This window comes from Lingula anatina, chromosome 3 (genome assembly GCF_051362555.1).
Source record: "Lingula anatina isolate TDL-2025a chromosome 3, LinAna3.0, whole genome shotgun sequence".
In the NCBI taxonomy this organism is placed as follows: domain Eukaryota; kingdom Metazoa; phylum Brachiopoda; class Lingulata; order Lingulida; family Lingulidae; genus Lingula; species Lingula anatina.
Genome location: NC_141769.1, coordinates 25625680 through 25643607, shown reverse-complemented (window position 1 = coordinate 25643607; position 17928 = coordinate 25625680). Strand labels below are relative to the sequence as shown.

Below are 17928 nucleotides of genomic sequence, written 5' to 3'. Positions count from 1 at the left end.
GTATATATCCATTCATGAGTTTATATTTAATAGTTTTCATAAGTTAAGGCATAAATGTTATCACTTTTATTATCAGGTTTCAGCCTTTTGAAATAGATGCACAGTATTGTGCCAAATTCAACCACGAAATGTCCTTATATACAGATATTCCACCCTTCAGTAAGTTAAGTTTCCCATGGTTTTTATTTTACTAATGAGTGAAGTTGAATGATATATCTTTAAAAACTGTCAACACAGGTAAACACAGGCATTATTTATATAGTTAAACTGTAATTTGTCAATAAAGAACCAAAAAAAAAACAATATCTGAAACGTGTTGATCATTTCCTATCTGCTATTGACTTAGACGTTGTGGTCGGCATGTTAGACAAGCAACCTTTTCAATATCCAAACCACAGTTCATTAATGACAACCGAATTAAAGCCGAGGCTTTAAAGTCCTTGACATCTAAATACCACTGTGAAATATAAGTAAGGAATTTTATAACCAAAGCCATAAAATGTCTGACTACTTTTTAAAAGTATGAACAAACGTAAATTTCAAATTTCAATACACTTGGAGCAAATACAAATGTTCTTTGCAACATTTATTCGAAGTATTATTTTATACAAGTCCACCGCTTTGGCCATGTTTTTGCATCTCCTTTAAACACTGATCTCTTTATTCGAAAAACAAAAACGACCGCACTGCCTGACTATACCGTGCTCTAACAAAAACGCTGCGAGTAAATCTGAAAACTTCCATAAAAAGGATTTAGATACAACATAGCTGTGATAGTCCATAACTCCACATTCACAGTATCATGAACTAATGTGTACTAAACGTCCATTTTATGAAGAAAAATGAATACTCGTACCAGCAGTTACGTGTTAGACACGAGTAAACTCGCCGATGAATAATCCACACTATCGCATTTGCGGTCAGCACATAAAAATATTTCGTACCAGTAGCATAATGGCAAGAAATATGAAGTAAGTGGACCCAAAAGAAATTACTTTGGACGATTTTGGGCTAATAACACTCCAGTTATTTTAGACTTGCAAAAATGGAATAGTATGTTCATTTCTAATCATTTTGCCAGAGCAGACTTCATGGAGTAACTTGTTTGGTCGGTCACCTGTGCAACGACAAATAAAACTACTACAATCTATAAGGTGTCTCTCAATATTATTTCAAACCATATACATAAATGGCAGAATCCTCGGCAAAATTCTGCCATAGGGGCAAGACTTGCGATAATAGGTAAGGATAATATTAAAGTTAATGTGCATGTAAATTCATCTCACCGTTGTTCGCTTACGGCCCTTAACATGAGGTAAACGGCACACCAGGGCTCCGTATCTCGAAAGGTTCGCTATGTTGCGCACGTGCGCAAGTGTCTCGATTCCATGGCCCCGTATCTCGAAATAGAAGAATCGGTTATGGAATCGAGACACTAACGCTCGTGCGCAACATAGCGAACCTTTCGAGATACGGAGCCCTGGGCTCCGTAACTCGAAAACATCGCGAATTTCGACCGAGCACAAGCGTGTTTATTCCATAACTCGGCATTTACTCACCCCATATAATAGCCTCGAAATGAAAGGTGATATCGCTATTCGCAATTCGCGATGCTTTCGAGTTACGGAGCCCAGATTGTTCAGAGCAACACAAAGATATAAAGTTTCACAGTTTGATTATTTAGTAACCCATGGAACAGCCACTTATGACATAATAAAAGGAATGAGTGAAAAGAACACGAACTGTTCATAGCACACACACACACACACACACACACACACACACACACACACAAGTCTAAAGGACTCTTTTGCATGAGATTCTCTTTTGGTTGATTACCCCTGCAGTGCTGGATTAAAAGAACGTGCATTCAGTGTTAATATTAAATGTACATTACCATAGAAGTCACTTATTTGGACTCAAACACATCCCCAGTCGCTTGAATTTGAAGTTTTCATTGAGTGCACCAAGGGCTACTGGGTCCTAAAACTCAACCCACCTCTTATCATTACTCACTGAATACAATACATGACATGGCTTGAAGCATCATTTATTGAAGAGACACAGTTATAACCCATTAGTACAAATCAATATATTTTGTTTATCTGATAAACAGTAACAGAAAAGGCGGCTGTTCCCTAGCCTAGGACTATAGGAACAGTAATTTGCATCTTGATTTAAAGATTACAATCAGTAATTTTAGTGTATAAAAACCTACGTTCTATTTATTGTTTCCCATCATTTTTCACCAATTTTATGATCTGTTGTAAATCCGAGTGAATACAGTGGAAAATAAGCACATGAACCAAGCACTTGCACTATACAACAAGAATAAATTCTGTTTACATATGACAATACCCTGCCTATCTCTCTCCTTATCGGGCAGTCTGTCGCACAATCCATGACATCTTACAACAAACATTAATTTTCATATTTTAAGCAAAATATTGATTAGTATGTTAAATGTATAAACCTCATTAGCTTTTACAGCCCGCACAAATAAAGGAATGAGTAGTAAATAAAAAATAATCTCAACAGCCAAAAAGGCATGTGCAGAAGAACGCTGGCTAGGCTTTCAACCGTATAAAGATCTATCCTTTCATATCAAGAGCCTCTAGAATGAATACAAAATTTAAGTATAGCATCCGATACAATAATTTTGAAACAGACTACAGCACTTGCAGTGGTAAGAGAGTACTAAAGATCATGGAAATTACGTTTATCACCGCACTACGCCGAGAGGGGTAGTGTTAATTTGATTGCATTCAGCAAAAGTCCCCCGTGGATTTGGATCGATCTACGTAGAACGGTAGTTGTATTGGGAATGAGCCCTTAGTCTGGAGTCGCAACTGAAATTAACCACACTACACATTCACTGGATGCAACAGTTCGGCGTGCACCTCGCCCTCTGAACGTCGGGTAAGCTGTAGGCTGCTGTTGTAGACGGTGGAGTATTTGCTGAGCTCACAGGTTGAAGTAGACTCCAAATAATTCACTGATAGACAGTTGTAGTCTCGGGAACAGAGGGCGGTGCATTCTATGAGACAATGGATGTTCTGCTCGGATCTGTATGTAAGTGAAGAGTCAGTGCCAACAGCGTAACCACGGTGAACCTTGTACTGTGCTCCGTGCACTGAAAGAGACGCAAACTTTCTTAATTGCAAGATAAATTAATACAGTCCACTTCTGACCTATCCTGAAAATTTCATCGAAATCCATCCGCAAGTTTTTGAGTAAGCTTTGTGACAAACAAAATAGTTATATTAAAAAGAAAAAAAAACAAGCAATTAAGCAAACGAACAGACAGACAGACAGACAAACGGAGGTGAAAACATAACCTGGTCACCGTCATTCAGCATGTAGTCTAATGTAGATTCTGAACATATTACTTAATTATCACCATTCTACTTACCAGTCTCTCTGCACAGCTCCACGGTCTGTTGGATTTGTTCTGCAGATAAAGCGGCTCCGTACCATTGGACACAATTCATGGCACCGGAGAAATACCTGGGGTCTCCCGTGGAGCTGTGTTTGGCGCCGATGCGGACAGGTGTGTCGGTGATATGATTCAGGTGAGGGGTGTTCTGAAGCTGGCCCGCTTCGACGCCGTCCACCCACATCCTGATCAGCCCGGACTTGGCATCGTACGTGAAACCGGCATAGACCCAGGCAGCGTCAGTGAGTACATATAAGTAATAGGACTCTGGAAGACTGACTATCTCCTTTGTCATAGGGCGAATGTAGAGTTTCCCATATAAGCCAGCCCATATGTGAGTTCCGTAATAATATGTGTCCTCGCTACCACGAAAGTTAAACAGTGGACCCGGATTTGACATGCTTCGTAGGCGCACGTAGGCCAGCCACGTGAAAGAACTGACGTTCAGTGCTCCATTGTTTGGGATTTCGACGAAGGAAGAAACTGTGCCTGCAAATTTAGCCGAGCCTTCACCAGTGCCATAAATGTCTAGAGGAATGACAAGAAATAAGTAAAATTGTTCTCGTCGTCTACTGATTTTTTAAATATATTTTTTATCTTGATGCACACACCCCCTTTAACAAAACAACAAAACTCCACCAGATACTTTTTAATATTATGACGATTTTAAATGTTTTTGTTACCTACTCAACACAACTACTCGGGTTGTACAATAATATTTATTATAAATTAATTAATACTGTGACGATGTTGCCATTGTGTTCGAAGCCAAAAAAAAAGTTCCCTTGCTATTCTTTCCCTCTGTGGCTCACTTACCTGCGTTGAAATCGACCTCCTGCACTTGGGCGTGGTTACCGTTCCCACTGACGTCCAAGCCCCGGTATCGTTTTGTGAGCGGCCAAAAACCCGCTGGGCGAGGAAGAACCGCTGAAAAAAAGCATAGCAGCTCTTGAGAGATATATATTTCTATTCCGATGAGTTTTTGTAGAAGGGGTCTTAAAAAATGTTGATAGCCTAATTCTGAAATAGTCAGGCACAAATAAAACGCGTAAAAAGGAGAGAAGTATTCAAATAACCATATCAAAGTCACGACCCAACGAAAATTAGCTGTCATCAGGCCCCTAAAATTTTTGTTATTATAGAGGGCCAACGGTGCCATTTGGTACGGTGTAGAACTATGATTCAGCTAGTCAAAACTCCAATTTCAAGAGGGGACCATTGGTGTTATTTTTTTCAGTGATTACCCCCCTAAATCCGCCCCTGTGGGGCGTAGTTTGTTCTGATTCCGAAAGTCACTGCGTTTTGTGGATAAGAACATGCTTCCTTGCTTGACTATTTTCTATAAGGGATCATTTTCAATGAATCTATAGTTCTACCTAGATCGATCTACTTCGCAGGGACTGGAATTTCTCTTTATCACAAAGGTTTATCTTAATAAAAGGAGTTGAGAAAATTGCAATTTACGATTTCATTTTTGTAACTCCTAATCAATGTCTCTTTTTTTTTCTCTAGTCTCCTTCTTTTACGAAAGTGGATCAGTAATAAGTGTAACTTATTTCATGTTTAATTTAAAAAAAAATGACAGTAAATTTCAGTGCAACAAAATGAAGGAATAAACAAGCGTACGTGATCTATATACTTACAACGTCCATCGACAATTGCAACATCCGTAACTGCGATCGCCATCAATAAAAGCATTTTGTGCTCTTAGTGGTGTGCAACTGTTTTAGAAAAAAGGCATAAAAAATGTTAAATCCTTTTTTACTGTCGGTTTAAGCAGCGTTCTCCAAGTAAGAATTTTCTGTATATAGATGCCTTCGGGGCGTCGAATAAAAAATTACATCTCACTGTGTTTTCACCTCGTATCCAATAAATAATAGCGATTGATGGGGATCGTATAATGCAGCTCGTCTATGGTTATTGATTAGGATATACATGTACTGTATTGCTTTAGGTCTACAGAATTGTCTATCGTATATGCATTCAATTCTAACATTTTATACATGTTTACTAATTCATAGCTTAATAACAAAATCTGTTACCTTGATATATTGCTCAGATACTATACATTGACAACTCCAGATCCCTCATTGTGTTTTAGCTAGTGTGATAAGTATCAAATAATGCTTTTGTGTGTGTGTGTGTGTGTGTGTGTGTGTAACGTAGTTCTGATAACTCAAGTGATCCAATTGTAAAATTCGGTCAATAATTAAAATATCCGTATAAGGTTCCAAGAAATTGTACATCTAACTACCCGTGGATATTGATGATATGTATGCGTCACCATTACTTTATTACTACACAGGCAATTCAAAGTTAGCAGCCTGCATCCTTCAGTTTACAAGAGAGACTCTCAGTTTATCATAACTTTTGATATTTCTAGCTCAGGTATTCCTTGATCATGTATAAAGCAGACAGTCTAGTGGCGGTTATACTGTATCACAAAAAAAAATCCAATAGATAAAAGAGGCTAAACGAGACACAAACCACCACATTGTGTTAGTTGAGATTAGACCACGGTGTAAGTGAAGAACAAAAGACTCGGACGTGGTGTAACTCGCATAACCGCACGTCTCGCATGAATGCGTTATAACCCGTTCATGGACCGTGGTCTAAATAAGATAGACCCCTCGTCAGCGGGGGTTATGTGACATCCACTCGTGCTACGCACTCGTGTATGCCACATAACCCTCGCCGACTCGGGGTCTATCTATTACTTAGCGAGAAAGTGCCTCAGTTTGTTAGTTGAGATTAGCGAGATAGTGCCTCATTGTGTTAGTTGAGATTGGCGAGACAGTGCCTAATTGTGTTAGTTGAGATTAACGAGACAGTGCCTCAAGTATATGTCATCTGCATTGGTGGTATACACGTTGGAATGGCTGCAGCGCCGTATCTTTCAGGTATGAAATTAAACAAAATAAAGAAGCAGTTGTCTTAAAATAATTATTTTCATATCTTGTGTAAAACTGTCAGGATAAGTGAACTTTGGACATTTGTAAATAGAAATTATATCTGATTAAAAGGTCGATTAGTCATTTTATAATAATCTTGCATATGAAGATAGTAATTTGAAATTACAAAAAATGAACAACAAAGAAACGCTGTTTTCCAGGGCGCATAATTTCTCATTACAACACACACTGTATTTAAGTTGATAATATTTTGCATCAAAATCCATACCACATCGATGATGCAGGATATCTTACATTATTCCAGGTGCTATATACGACTGGCAGAAGTCCTACTCATTGGTCTTTGTGATATTGGCTATTGGGTATTTTATATGCAGCATAACTATGTCCACTATTGTAGTAATGAATAAATTTTCGACGAAAACAAAACACGCTGAGATAATTCCTATGCAGAAGTAAATGCGAATCAGTAACTGGATACTGTGCTATCATTTTGCTCGTTCGAAATCATATATACAGATGTACTTTCTACAGCGGCAACAGTAAAATATTTTTAAGAACAGCATGTCAAACACACGTTTGGGACACGAAAGTAATGCGTTGCAGTGTACGTAAGAAGTATATTTTTCTACTATTCCAATATAAGCATTGATATAGACATTTATAATGGACTGCCCGTTGGTCAAAGCAAAGGTGCTAAAAACTGCTCAAAAGAAATCTATAATATGTACAAAACGCCTTACTACATTTCGGGTGTGCTGGAAATCAGAAGAGAGGTACGAGTAGCATCATATACTGTCGATATGAATATAGAATTCCTGTATCACTTACTGTGCATTATCAACTTTTGCCTTTTGTTAAATCTTCAACAAATATAATACAAATAAATAAATAAATGTTATAGAAAACAGAACAACATGGTACTGCGGATTGGTTTGGAGCGTAAAAGTAAGATATGCTAAGTGTAAGGCCCCATTTAGAATAGGGGACTAACTAGTCCGAGGGTCATATATGGCAACCCACCACAAAGCGAGTCGTCTAATCCGCTAGTAGACACTAAATAGATATCCCGTGCGGAAGTATTCAAGGGGTCGGCCATATTTGACCCTCGGACTAGTTAGTCCCCTATTCTGAATAAGGCTTAAGTTTAATGATTTAATGAAATCCTCAATTAAATATTTTTCTCGCATCGTTTAAGACAAGAAATCATATACAACAGACTTAATGTTTGGCAGTGAGGAAAATAAATAACATTTTGCCAACGTGAGGGGGTGGGGTTGTGGTGGTCGCTTAAAAATTTAATGTTGAGTTTTGCGAACATATACTACTAGTATCATTGTAAGATTTCTGTTTGGCATATCTTTTACACAGATTGTGACATAGTTTGCATTTTGATTCTGTATTGTTTATTTGTTGCATTTGTATTTAATGTTCATCATCATAATTTCAAATCTGATTATAATTTATACTTCCTGACATCTTTCCCCTGGTACATTTTATTCAGAGCTGATAATAATTAAATATAAATTTTATTGTATATATCCATTCATGAGTTTGTATTTAAAAGTTTTCATAAGTAAAGGCATAAATGCTTTCACTTTTATTATCAGGCTTCAGCCTTTTGAAATAGATGCACAGTATTGTGCCAAATTCAACCACGAAGTGTCCTTAAGTACAGATATTCCACCCTTCAGTAAGTTAAGTTTCCTATGGTTTTTATTTTACTAATGAATGAAGTTGAATAATATATCATTAAAAACTGTCAACGCAGGTTAACACAGGCATTATTTATATAGTCAAACTGTAATTTGTCAATAAAGTACCAAAAAATGAAAAATAACGTGTTGATCATTTCCCATCCTCTTTTGACTTAGAAGTTGTGGTTGGCATGTTAGACAAGCAAACCTTTTCAATATCCAAACCACAATTCATTAATGACAACCGAATTAAAGCCGAGGCTTTAAAGTCCTTGACATCTAAATACCACTGTGAAATATAAGTAAGGAATTTTATAACCAAAGCCATAAAATGTTTGACTACTTTTTAAAAGTATGAACAAACGTAAATTTCAAATTTCAATACACTTGGAGCAAATACAAATGTTCTTCGCAACATTTATTCGAAGTATTATTTTATACGAGGGCGAGTCAATATATAACCAGCCTAACATATTTCCCATCAACCGAGACATCCACGACATCACGCATTGTTTCAATACATGTATTGTACCTGGGTACAAAACTATACATGAATACGGTCATTTGTTTGTCAGATATTGAATGTCAAACATGGCTAGTGATGTAAAAGCAAGCTTTTCATCAAAAATGGAGTACCGTGCTGTAATTCGGTACTTGCATTTGAAATTTGAAAGGTAAAACTGGTAAGGACATACATGCCGAGTTAGTTGACGTGTATGGGTCTTTTGCACCATATCATGCGCAAGTAAAATTCTGGGTTGGGGAGTTTAAACGCGGTAGAACGTCTTTAGAAGATGAATCCAGGTCTGGACGCCCTGTGGACGAAGAAGTCGTGGCCGCAGTTGAAGAGTGGTTCAATGGAAAGGACCCTGACTTCTTCACTTCTGGGCTGATTGCACTTGAACACCGTTGGTCCAAGTGCATTGCCCTGGAGGGAAATTATATTGAAAAAGAAGTAGATCTCAACCCGAAATAGGTTAGGCTGGTTATTTATTGACTCGCCCTCCACCGCTTTGGTCATGTTTCTGCATCTCTTTTAAACACTGATCTCTTTATTCGAAAACAAAAACGACCGCACTGCCTGACTATACCGTGCTCTAACAAAAACGCTGCGAGTGAATCTGAAAACTTCCATAAAAAGGATTTAGATACAACATAGCTGTGATAGTCCATAACTCTACATTCACAGTACCATGAACTAGTGTGTATTAAATGTCAATTTTATGAAGAAAAATGAATACTATAGTACCAGCAGTTACGTGTTAGACACGAGTAAACTCGCCAATAAATAATCCAAACTATCGCATTTGCGGTCAGCACATAAAAATATTTCGTACCAGTAGCATAATGGCAAGAAATATGAAGCAAGTGGGCCCAAAAGAAATTACTTTGGACGATTTGGGGTTTATAACACTCCAGATATTTTACATTTGCAAAAATGGAAAAGCATGTTAATTTCTAGTAATATTGTCAGAGCAGACTTTCAGGAGTAACTTGTTTGGTCGGTCAACTGTGCAACAACAAATAAACTTACTATAGTCTATAAGGTGTCTCTCAATATCATTTCAACCCGTTTTCATAATATTACTGTGAATATAATTTATGTTTATAGATTTTGCTAAAAATGTATGACATTGTAAGTATTGAAGATCTCTAACCAAACAACAAGTACGAATTTTTTTTAAGTCGTCAGCAAATACAGTAACTCTTTGTCCTTTCGGATCATTTACACCTTCTAACCAATCTTTTAAGTATAGGTACCATATTTAAAGGGCAGTGAAACTGGTCATCTCGGGGCGAAACCAGTGCAAATATTGTACATCCTACATTTTTGCCAAGAATGGATATTTGTCATTTTACTTCACAGAAGGTTATAACTCCTTAAGACACATCTTCACACCACCAATTTTCCTTAAAATCTGTTGACCCCCATCTTGGTGCTATTTGGTTGGCTTTCTCGTGAAATGGCAGTCAATTATCATAATAGTTATACGTACAAAGGATAATGATATAAATGGAGTATATATATAGTTTAACTCTAATGACGCCGTGATAAATGGCATGATATGCTAACCATACACAGTGAGTTGAGTTATACATTCTGTTGAACAAAATTAAGTACACAGTGCATCCGCACGTACGCCTGCAAGCGCTCTTGTATTTTGCATAGCTACTGCTGTATTAAAATCTCGCACATTTACGATGTATCATGGATGGAAGTTTGTATTTGTTTCGGTCATGTGTTTTATGACTTTTAACGGATATCACATGAGCTGGGGTGTGTTTAACGCCACTTTTGCCGAGGATTCTGCCATAGGTGGAAGTCTTGCGACAATAGGTAAGGACAGTATTGACGTTAATGAACACAAACTAGAGTACATGTAAATTCATCTTACCGTTGTTAGCTTACGGCCAGCTTACCTCATTTGTCGGCATTTCGTGCTATAGGCGCCCATACCTGCTTTAGGTATCCTTACCATGAGGTGAACGGTAATTGTGGTCAGACTGATGTGAGTATATATATATTGTCACTCACTGACCGCTAGGTCAACCGCAGACGCTGATGAACATTTTGCTCAATAGGTTAATGGTCAAAAAGTTACACGAAAAACGTTTTTGTCTAAGAGACACTATAGTTTGACTTTGATACATTTATATGCATTTTTAACAGATGAGCAGCGAGTGAGAGTAAGCGTTGAAGTAGGCAGATCCCATTAATATTTTTCATCAAATCTTCAATCTTTTTCATGATTTCAGGTCTCATTCAAAGCATGCTGTTCACCTCAGCTGCTTTTGGATGTTTGGTCGCTAAACCTAATATTCCTGTAATCTATAACGCCACAACGTCATAACGTTCATGTCCGTATTAGTCCTGGGATTGGGCATGTCATCATAGCGCCGTTTGTGACATTTCCTGTTTTTACACACGGCATCATGGCTGGGTTTTTTATTGCCACCATTCGGCTGATATTCACCTTCAGAATAGCGGGATAGTTCCCCTGGGATCACAGATACCCTCTACCAGGGTGGTAGATTATACAGGGAAAAATTGGAAAAAAGACACCCTGTGACTTTTGGCCACATTGAAGCAATTAAATTTGCCCGCGTGCAGATGGCATTGTACCCGCTCTGTAGGGAGCTACTCAGTTATCTTCAATATGTACTAACAAGTTATTTAGAAAGGGTTATTTAAATCTTTCACAAAAGAGCAAGTGATTTAAATTAGAGCAATTAACTGCCTTGATTGCTGTCAAAGGAACTTAGCCTGTTATGTTAAACGGCAGTGCCTGATCAGTTATGCAAACAATTACCAGCCATGTTATCAACCTAGAGATTTCATTACAGGGTCAGAGATAGTAAAATGAACGTCTGTTTATCTAAAGACATATCTGTGAATATTCTGTGAAAAGTCCATCTGTGGCCCTGGTAGAGGGTAGATCACAGACATCATGTTTTCGCTACAAGTTTTAGTCGCTTTGTTATGGTTGCTGCAAGTAATTCACTTCTTTTGTCGCTTATTCATTGTGCTAACATTTTATCAAATGGCTAATTTTCAATATCACAATATCTTACGGATATCATTTTAAATCAACAAAGTAACGTTTTCTTCAGCTGTGTGTGGGTTAAAACACGTTTTTTTCTTGATTGAATCAGCATGTGAAATTTTTGGTGACAGTATGAGGAGATAATTCCAAATGGGACTTTCAATTATCAATATGATTTTATATACAAAGATAATGTCCCCATTAACCGAGTGGAGTTTAACTGCAAGGTTAATTACGCCCGTATTCTTTAAGGTCACTCACACTCACTCTCTACTCACACTCAACTGAGTTTCACTCAAGTGTGGCTGAAGAGTAACTCAAGTGTGAGTGTGAGTGTGATCTCAATAAAATGAGTGACTACTCACACTCATTGAATGATACATGTGTTCACTTTCACTAAGCTCACTCAACTGTGACTCAGTTAAGTGACACTTGAGTAATAGTTCCTTGTATTGAGTGTGCACATCACTTTAGTCAGTCTGACTGCAGTCACCATGTCCAGATAATACTTCTCTGAGCTAGAGAAGTCTCTACTGACTGAATAAGTGGACAAAAACAAATCCGTTCTGGAATGTAAAAAAAATGACTTCAAAATGATCAAGCAGAAAAACGATACATAGGAAAGCTTGTCAGAGGAGTTCAACTCGCAAAGTGGGGTGAAGAAACGGGACAGCAAGCAACTAAAAAAAATGCTGGGAAAATATAAAATCTCGGGCTAAGAAGTCTATTGCAAAGGAAAAGAGGGAAGCAATTAAAGCTGACTGGTGGCGGTCGAAGTAGTGTTGCGGATGAAACTGCCTCTGCTGTAGCAGCCATTATACCATCACAGATCGACAGTTTGTCCAACCCCTATGATAATGACAATGTGGAGCAAGGTATTTATTCGTAGTAGTTACCTAGAATGCTGTTTATTATTACTGCTATTGATGATATTGTAATCGCCTGTATAAATAGATTGTCATATTTTCCGCACAATATTAAGTTATTTGAATGTATATGACAAAGTATAACTGTAAAATGGTTACTTTATTGCAATACTTCATTACAGATAAAAAAGATGCTGTACGCGACGATCAGCATGACATTCAACATGATAGCCTTGTTGATGATGAACCCACTCCATCAACTGTCACTATTACAGATCTAGATGAGACTGGAAAGCAACCCACTTCATCCACTCCGCCGGTCAGGAAAACCCAGGTCACTCCTGCTCAATCCCGATGCTTGGCAATGCAGCAAGAACGACACCGTGCTGAACTCGAGTACCTGAAGATGGAGTACATGGAAGAAGAACATAAAAGAAAAATGGAAGTGCTTGATGCTGAGTTAAGTTACTGGAATAAACAGGGCGAAAAGAAGAAGAAAACTGAAATCCAAAATGCGTGATGAATCAGTAGATGCTTAAAGAACTGCTGCCATTATTGTATGATTTGGTATTGACTCAATAAATAGTTCACGCAAATACTTACTTTGTTGTTGTCCTTTTATGAGAAATGTTGCTGTATTATGGTGCGTCTGGCTGCATTGCCCAATCCTCTAGCTGGAACAGGAAACTGTGCTACAACTTGGTTCGGTGCATTCTGCGGAGGTGGCTCATCCATGGGGTCATTCCTGGCTCTTACAAAGTTATACAGAGTTGCTGTGGCGATAATGATGGTCAAAGTGGTCTGTAGTTTTGTGCGAAGGGACATGCTGAGGCAGGGAAACGAGCGTTTCCATGTACCAAACATTCGTTCAACTGTGTTTCGGTACGTATCTGAGAAGCATTGTAACAACGCTCTGGCCTTGTAAGTGGGTTTATTATTGGAGTCATCATATATGGACGACACGCGTAACCCCCATCGCCTAGCAGAATACCTTCTATATCCCCTCTTTCAAGTTGTGCACACAGACGACTGTTGTCAAATATTCGTGCATCATGTACACTGCCAGGCCACCGGGCCACGATATGCAACATCTCCAAATTGTAACCACATACAGCCTGAACGTTGATAGAGAAGTAGCCCTTCCGGTTTCTGTACAGTTCTGCATCCACACCACCTGGAGATGGTATTTTGATGTGAGTGCAGTCGATAGCACCCACAACGCCTGGAAAACCGGCTATCCTCCAAAATCCTAGCTTCATATTTTGAAGTTCTTGTCCTTCAGGAAACCGTATGAATTGTGGTTTAAGCGAAGCAATACCTTCTGATACTCTTTTGATGATACGACTTGCAGATGACTGGGAAATGTCACAGAGATCTCCACAAGCCATCTGGAAGGTGCCAGTGGCATAGAAACGCAATGTAAGTAGCAGCTGTATATCTGCAGGGATTGGATTGCCTCTTTCATTATGAGGGGCTATCATTGGTGTTACCAAACGCAACAATTCCTGGAAGGCGTCTTTGGTCAGTCTGTAACGTCTTCTGAACTCCTCGTCAGTGTACTTTTCATAGTCAAAATTGTACTCTCTTCGCACTTGACCGCCAACATGTTGTAATCTATTATTGTTTTCTATTCTATTTAGCCACACAACCGCCATTTTGGTAAACAAACATTGAACTGAGTGAATGTTGGGGGAGGTGTACCACACACTCAACCATCACTCAAAATTAATAACTTGAATGAGTGTGAGTGCGGTCTGTGGAAGGTTCAAGTCTGAGGTAAACCTTTCACTCATTGAGTCTTGAGTGACACTCATTGAGTGTCAAGTGGCACTCTATGAGTGTGAGTGTGAGTGACCTTATAGAATACGGGAGTAAGTTTACTTTTACTGAGGCTGAGGAGCCGGGTGATCCGGCTCATCTAATGCAACGGACATTCATTTGCAGAAATGATAACTTTTCATTCAGGGTGGTGCCCCATAAGTTTGCACATTATTGCATTCAACAACAAAATTTTTTTTAATATTGTTTATTGATTATTGGTGATTATTGAAAATTTTCAGTTTTGGTGTAAGTAAATCTAAGCATATAAATAACGGGTAATGAGTGAATTATTGTCATTTTCTTGTTCTTTTCTTCTTTTTAGTTATTATGAAATGAACCTCTTACATATACATATGACGAATGCACTAGTGTGAGATGTACGTCAAACCTAATTACCTTTAATTGTATAGTTAATTTCTTTACTTCGGCGTTATACACAGAGACCGCCGCATTACTCGAGAGCTATTGCACTATAACACATTACGTAATATGACTCCGTACGATCTTTATGTCGGACCCGACAATTACGTGTCTTGTAAATCCCTACGTGAAACAAAACCAAGATCCAGCGAACAATTTTTGCCTTTCCTTTACTTTACCTTGTATAGCCCTTTCGTGCTATATTCACATTAATGACGCTTTGATATTTGGCATGATATGCATACACATGTGATTTTTGCGTTTTCAGACCCATAACATCGTTTAACTATTTCTTTAAATGAGAAAATCCTGCACACCTTGAGAGATACCTAAACATCAATCAACACTTTTTGGAGCAACGTTTTACTCTAATGACGCCGTGGTGATTTGGGTTATAATTTTTGTTGAAAAAAAGTTGAATACACATTGCGTCCGCACAAACGCCTGCAAAAGACATTGAACTTTGCATAGCTACTGTGTAAAAGAATCTCTCACGTCTACGATGTATCAAGGATGGAAGTTCGTATTTGTTTCGGTCATGTGTTTTATGACTTTTAATGGATATCTTATGAGTTGGAGTGTGTTTAACGCCACTTTTGCCGAGGATACAGCCATAGGTGGAAGTCTTACGACAATAAGTAAAGACAATATTTAAGTTAATAAACACAAGCTAGAGTACATGTAAATGAGTCTTACCGTTGTTAGCTTACGACAAACGTACCACAGTTTTTGGCCTTCTGTACAATAGGTAGCAATACCATGCCAAGGCATCTTTACCATGAGGTAAACGGCCAACCTGGCTCAGACTAATGTGAATAGTTGTCACTGCTAGGTCAATGAAAGGAGCTGGTGAACGGTTTGCTCAATGAGTTAATGGTCAAAAAGGTATATGTATTAAAGATCGCTAACCACACAATTATCCGTAAGTCGAAAGTAAAAAGCATGACTCTTGGTCCTTTTGGAACAGTTTAGGGACCATTCAGATCGAGAAGAGCCGAGTGCTAGCAAGGCCGCGACCTAAATATGGCGGACATACAGGAAAGGAAGACCGCTTAATCCTGTTATGGTCTCCCCGCCTCTCACACGCCTCCCCAGGCGTTGAATCTCCTCCTGGAATACAGAAAAGATTGTGATTATACGAGTGCGATTGAAATAAAAGTCATGTCATTCAGTTAAATTGATTGCAGTCAGCGAGAATCCCCGCATATGGGAATGGGATCAAAGATTGTAACAGGGTTGTAGTGAGTGTCAGGTAAGGATGATGAAGAGTTGATTAGCAGGACAAAAACACCGTTTTCGTTGGAAAATCTTACGGTTTTCACTTTAAATCAACAAAGTGACCTTTACTTCAGCTGTGTGTAGGCTAAAACGCGTTTTTTTCCTGATAGTATCAGCATGTGAAATTGTTTGTGACGATATGAGGAGATGATTCTAAATGGGACCTTCAATTAATAATATGATTATACGTGCAAAGATAATGTCCCCATTAATCGAGTGGAGTTGAACTCTAATGACGCCGTGATACTTGGCGTGATATGCTAATCATACACACGTGATTTTAGTTGTACTTTTAAGGACATTAAAATGTCCTCCTAGTGCGTTTTCAGCCCCATACCATCGTTCAACCATTTCTTGAAATGTGAAAAACACACATTGAGAGATACCTGAACATTAAACAACACTTTTTGGGGCAAAATTGAACACACGGTGCGTCAGCGCGTACGCCTGCAAGCGACGTCGTACTTTGCATAGCTACTGTGTAAAAGAAAATCCCATATCTACGATGTATCAAGGATGGAAGTTCGTATTTGTTTCGGTCATGTGTTTTATGACTTGTAATGGATATCTTATGAGTTGGAGTGTGTTTAACGCCGCTTTTGCTGAGGATTCTGTTTTAGGTGGAATTCTTGCGACAATAGGTAAAGACAATATTAATCTTAAAATTAATGAACACAAGCTAGAGTACATGTAAATGCACCTCACCGTTGTTAGCTTATGGCCTGCTTACCTCAGTTTTCGGCCTTCCGTGCATTAAGTACCAATACCATGCCTAGGTATACTTACCATGAGGTAAACGGCCAACCTGGTCTCAGGCTAATTAGAATAGTTGTCACCGCTAGGTCAACCAAAGAAACTGGTGAACGTTTTGCTCAGTGAGTTAATGGTCAAAAAGGCGCATAGTAAATATTTTTGTCTAAGAGACATTATAGTTAAACTTTGATACCATGTACATGCATGTATTTGGATTTTTTAATACGATGAGCAGCGCATGAAAAGAAGCGGTGGAATAGACAAACACCGTTATTATTTTTAACAAATCCTTTTTTTCATGATTCCAGGTCTCATTCAAAGCATGCTGTTCATCTCTGCTGCTTTTGGATGTTTGGTTGCTAAAAATATTTCAGTGATCCAACCAGAAATTAGAGTCATAACGTTTTTGTCCGTATTAGTCCTCGGATTAGGTCTGTCATCCATGGCGCCAACTGCGACATTTCTTATATTTACACACGGCATCATGACTGGATTTTCCATTACTATCATTAGACTGGACTACACCTTCAGGATAGCGGAATGGTTTCCTTGGGATCACAGATACCATGTTTTGGCCACAAGTTTTAGCCGACTTGTTATGGCTGCTGGCAAGTAATTCCATTTTATTTGCCGTTTATAAATTTTGCTTAAATGTTTTAATAAATAACACATTTGTAATACCATATCAAAGTTACAAAACATTATACCTGTCAACATCGCTAATACATAGTGAAACATCTTTATCTAAAGACAAAACATATTCAGTCACGGTAGCATTTTGCGGTTATGATAAGTTGTGGTTGTGATAATTTCTCCACTATAACAGTATTTTAATCTCACACAAAGTGTTTCTAAATTTACGTACTTTGTCCCATGAGGCGTATAAATAAACCTTTAAAAGAATAGCCTTTAAATTCAACATAAGAGGCTTTAGCGATATAAACGACATCCCAATTTTAATAGGCACAGTCCTCTATGCTAACCTTATTGAATGGCTGTTCCGTACGCTAGGCTGGAGATATGGCTACCTTGTACTCGCCGGTATTTTTCTTGTTTCTGGTAAGTTTGCTACAACAAAGAAAACACGGTCACATGTTTGTCCATTTCAATTAAAAGAATACGAAAACTACCTGTATTTTAGCAATGCTATATAGTAGGCCTACTGACATATTTGGTCTCTAGGCAAAACATTTTTCTTTA

At 38.3% G+C, this 17928-nt stretch overlaps 2 protein-coding genes and 1 long non-coding RNA gene across 5 annotated transcripts in view; 2 read left to right on the top strand and 1 right to left on the bottom strand.

Moving 5' to 3' along the window:
* The window catches only part of LOC106153917 (monocarboxylate transporter 13-like), a 53339-nt gene that overhangs the window by 32984 nt on the left and 2427 nt on the right, over positions 1-17928 (top strand). The gene's annotated exons all lie outside the window — the stretch shown is intronic.
* On the bottom strand, positions 2030-5402 carry LOC106153926 (uncharacterized). Of its 2 annotated transcripts, XM_013528075.2 has the most exons (4): positions 5080-5402; positions 4253-4363; positions 3413-3964; positions 2030-3133 (listed from the first exon to the last, which is right to left on the bottom strand). In XM_013528075.2, exons 1-4 carry the CDS (start codon positions 5132-5134, stop codon positions 2865-2867), a joined length of 987 nt encoding a protein of 328 aa, XP_013383529.2. In that variant the 5' UTR covers positions 5135-5402; the 3' UTR covers positions 2030-2864. The 2 variants fall into 2 exon arrangements, with proteins under 2 accessions (XP_013383529.2, XP_086865302.1); XM_087009176.1 differs by lacking the exon at positions 5080-5402 and having other exon boundaries at positions 4253-4565.
* LOC147763132 (uncharacterized) lies at positions 10490-12810 on the top strand. The gene is made up of 3 exons (XR_015333514.1): positions 10490-10555; positions 10803-12465; positions 12639-12810. It is a non-coding gene; the product is annotated as an uncharacterized LOC147763132 (long non-coding RNA).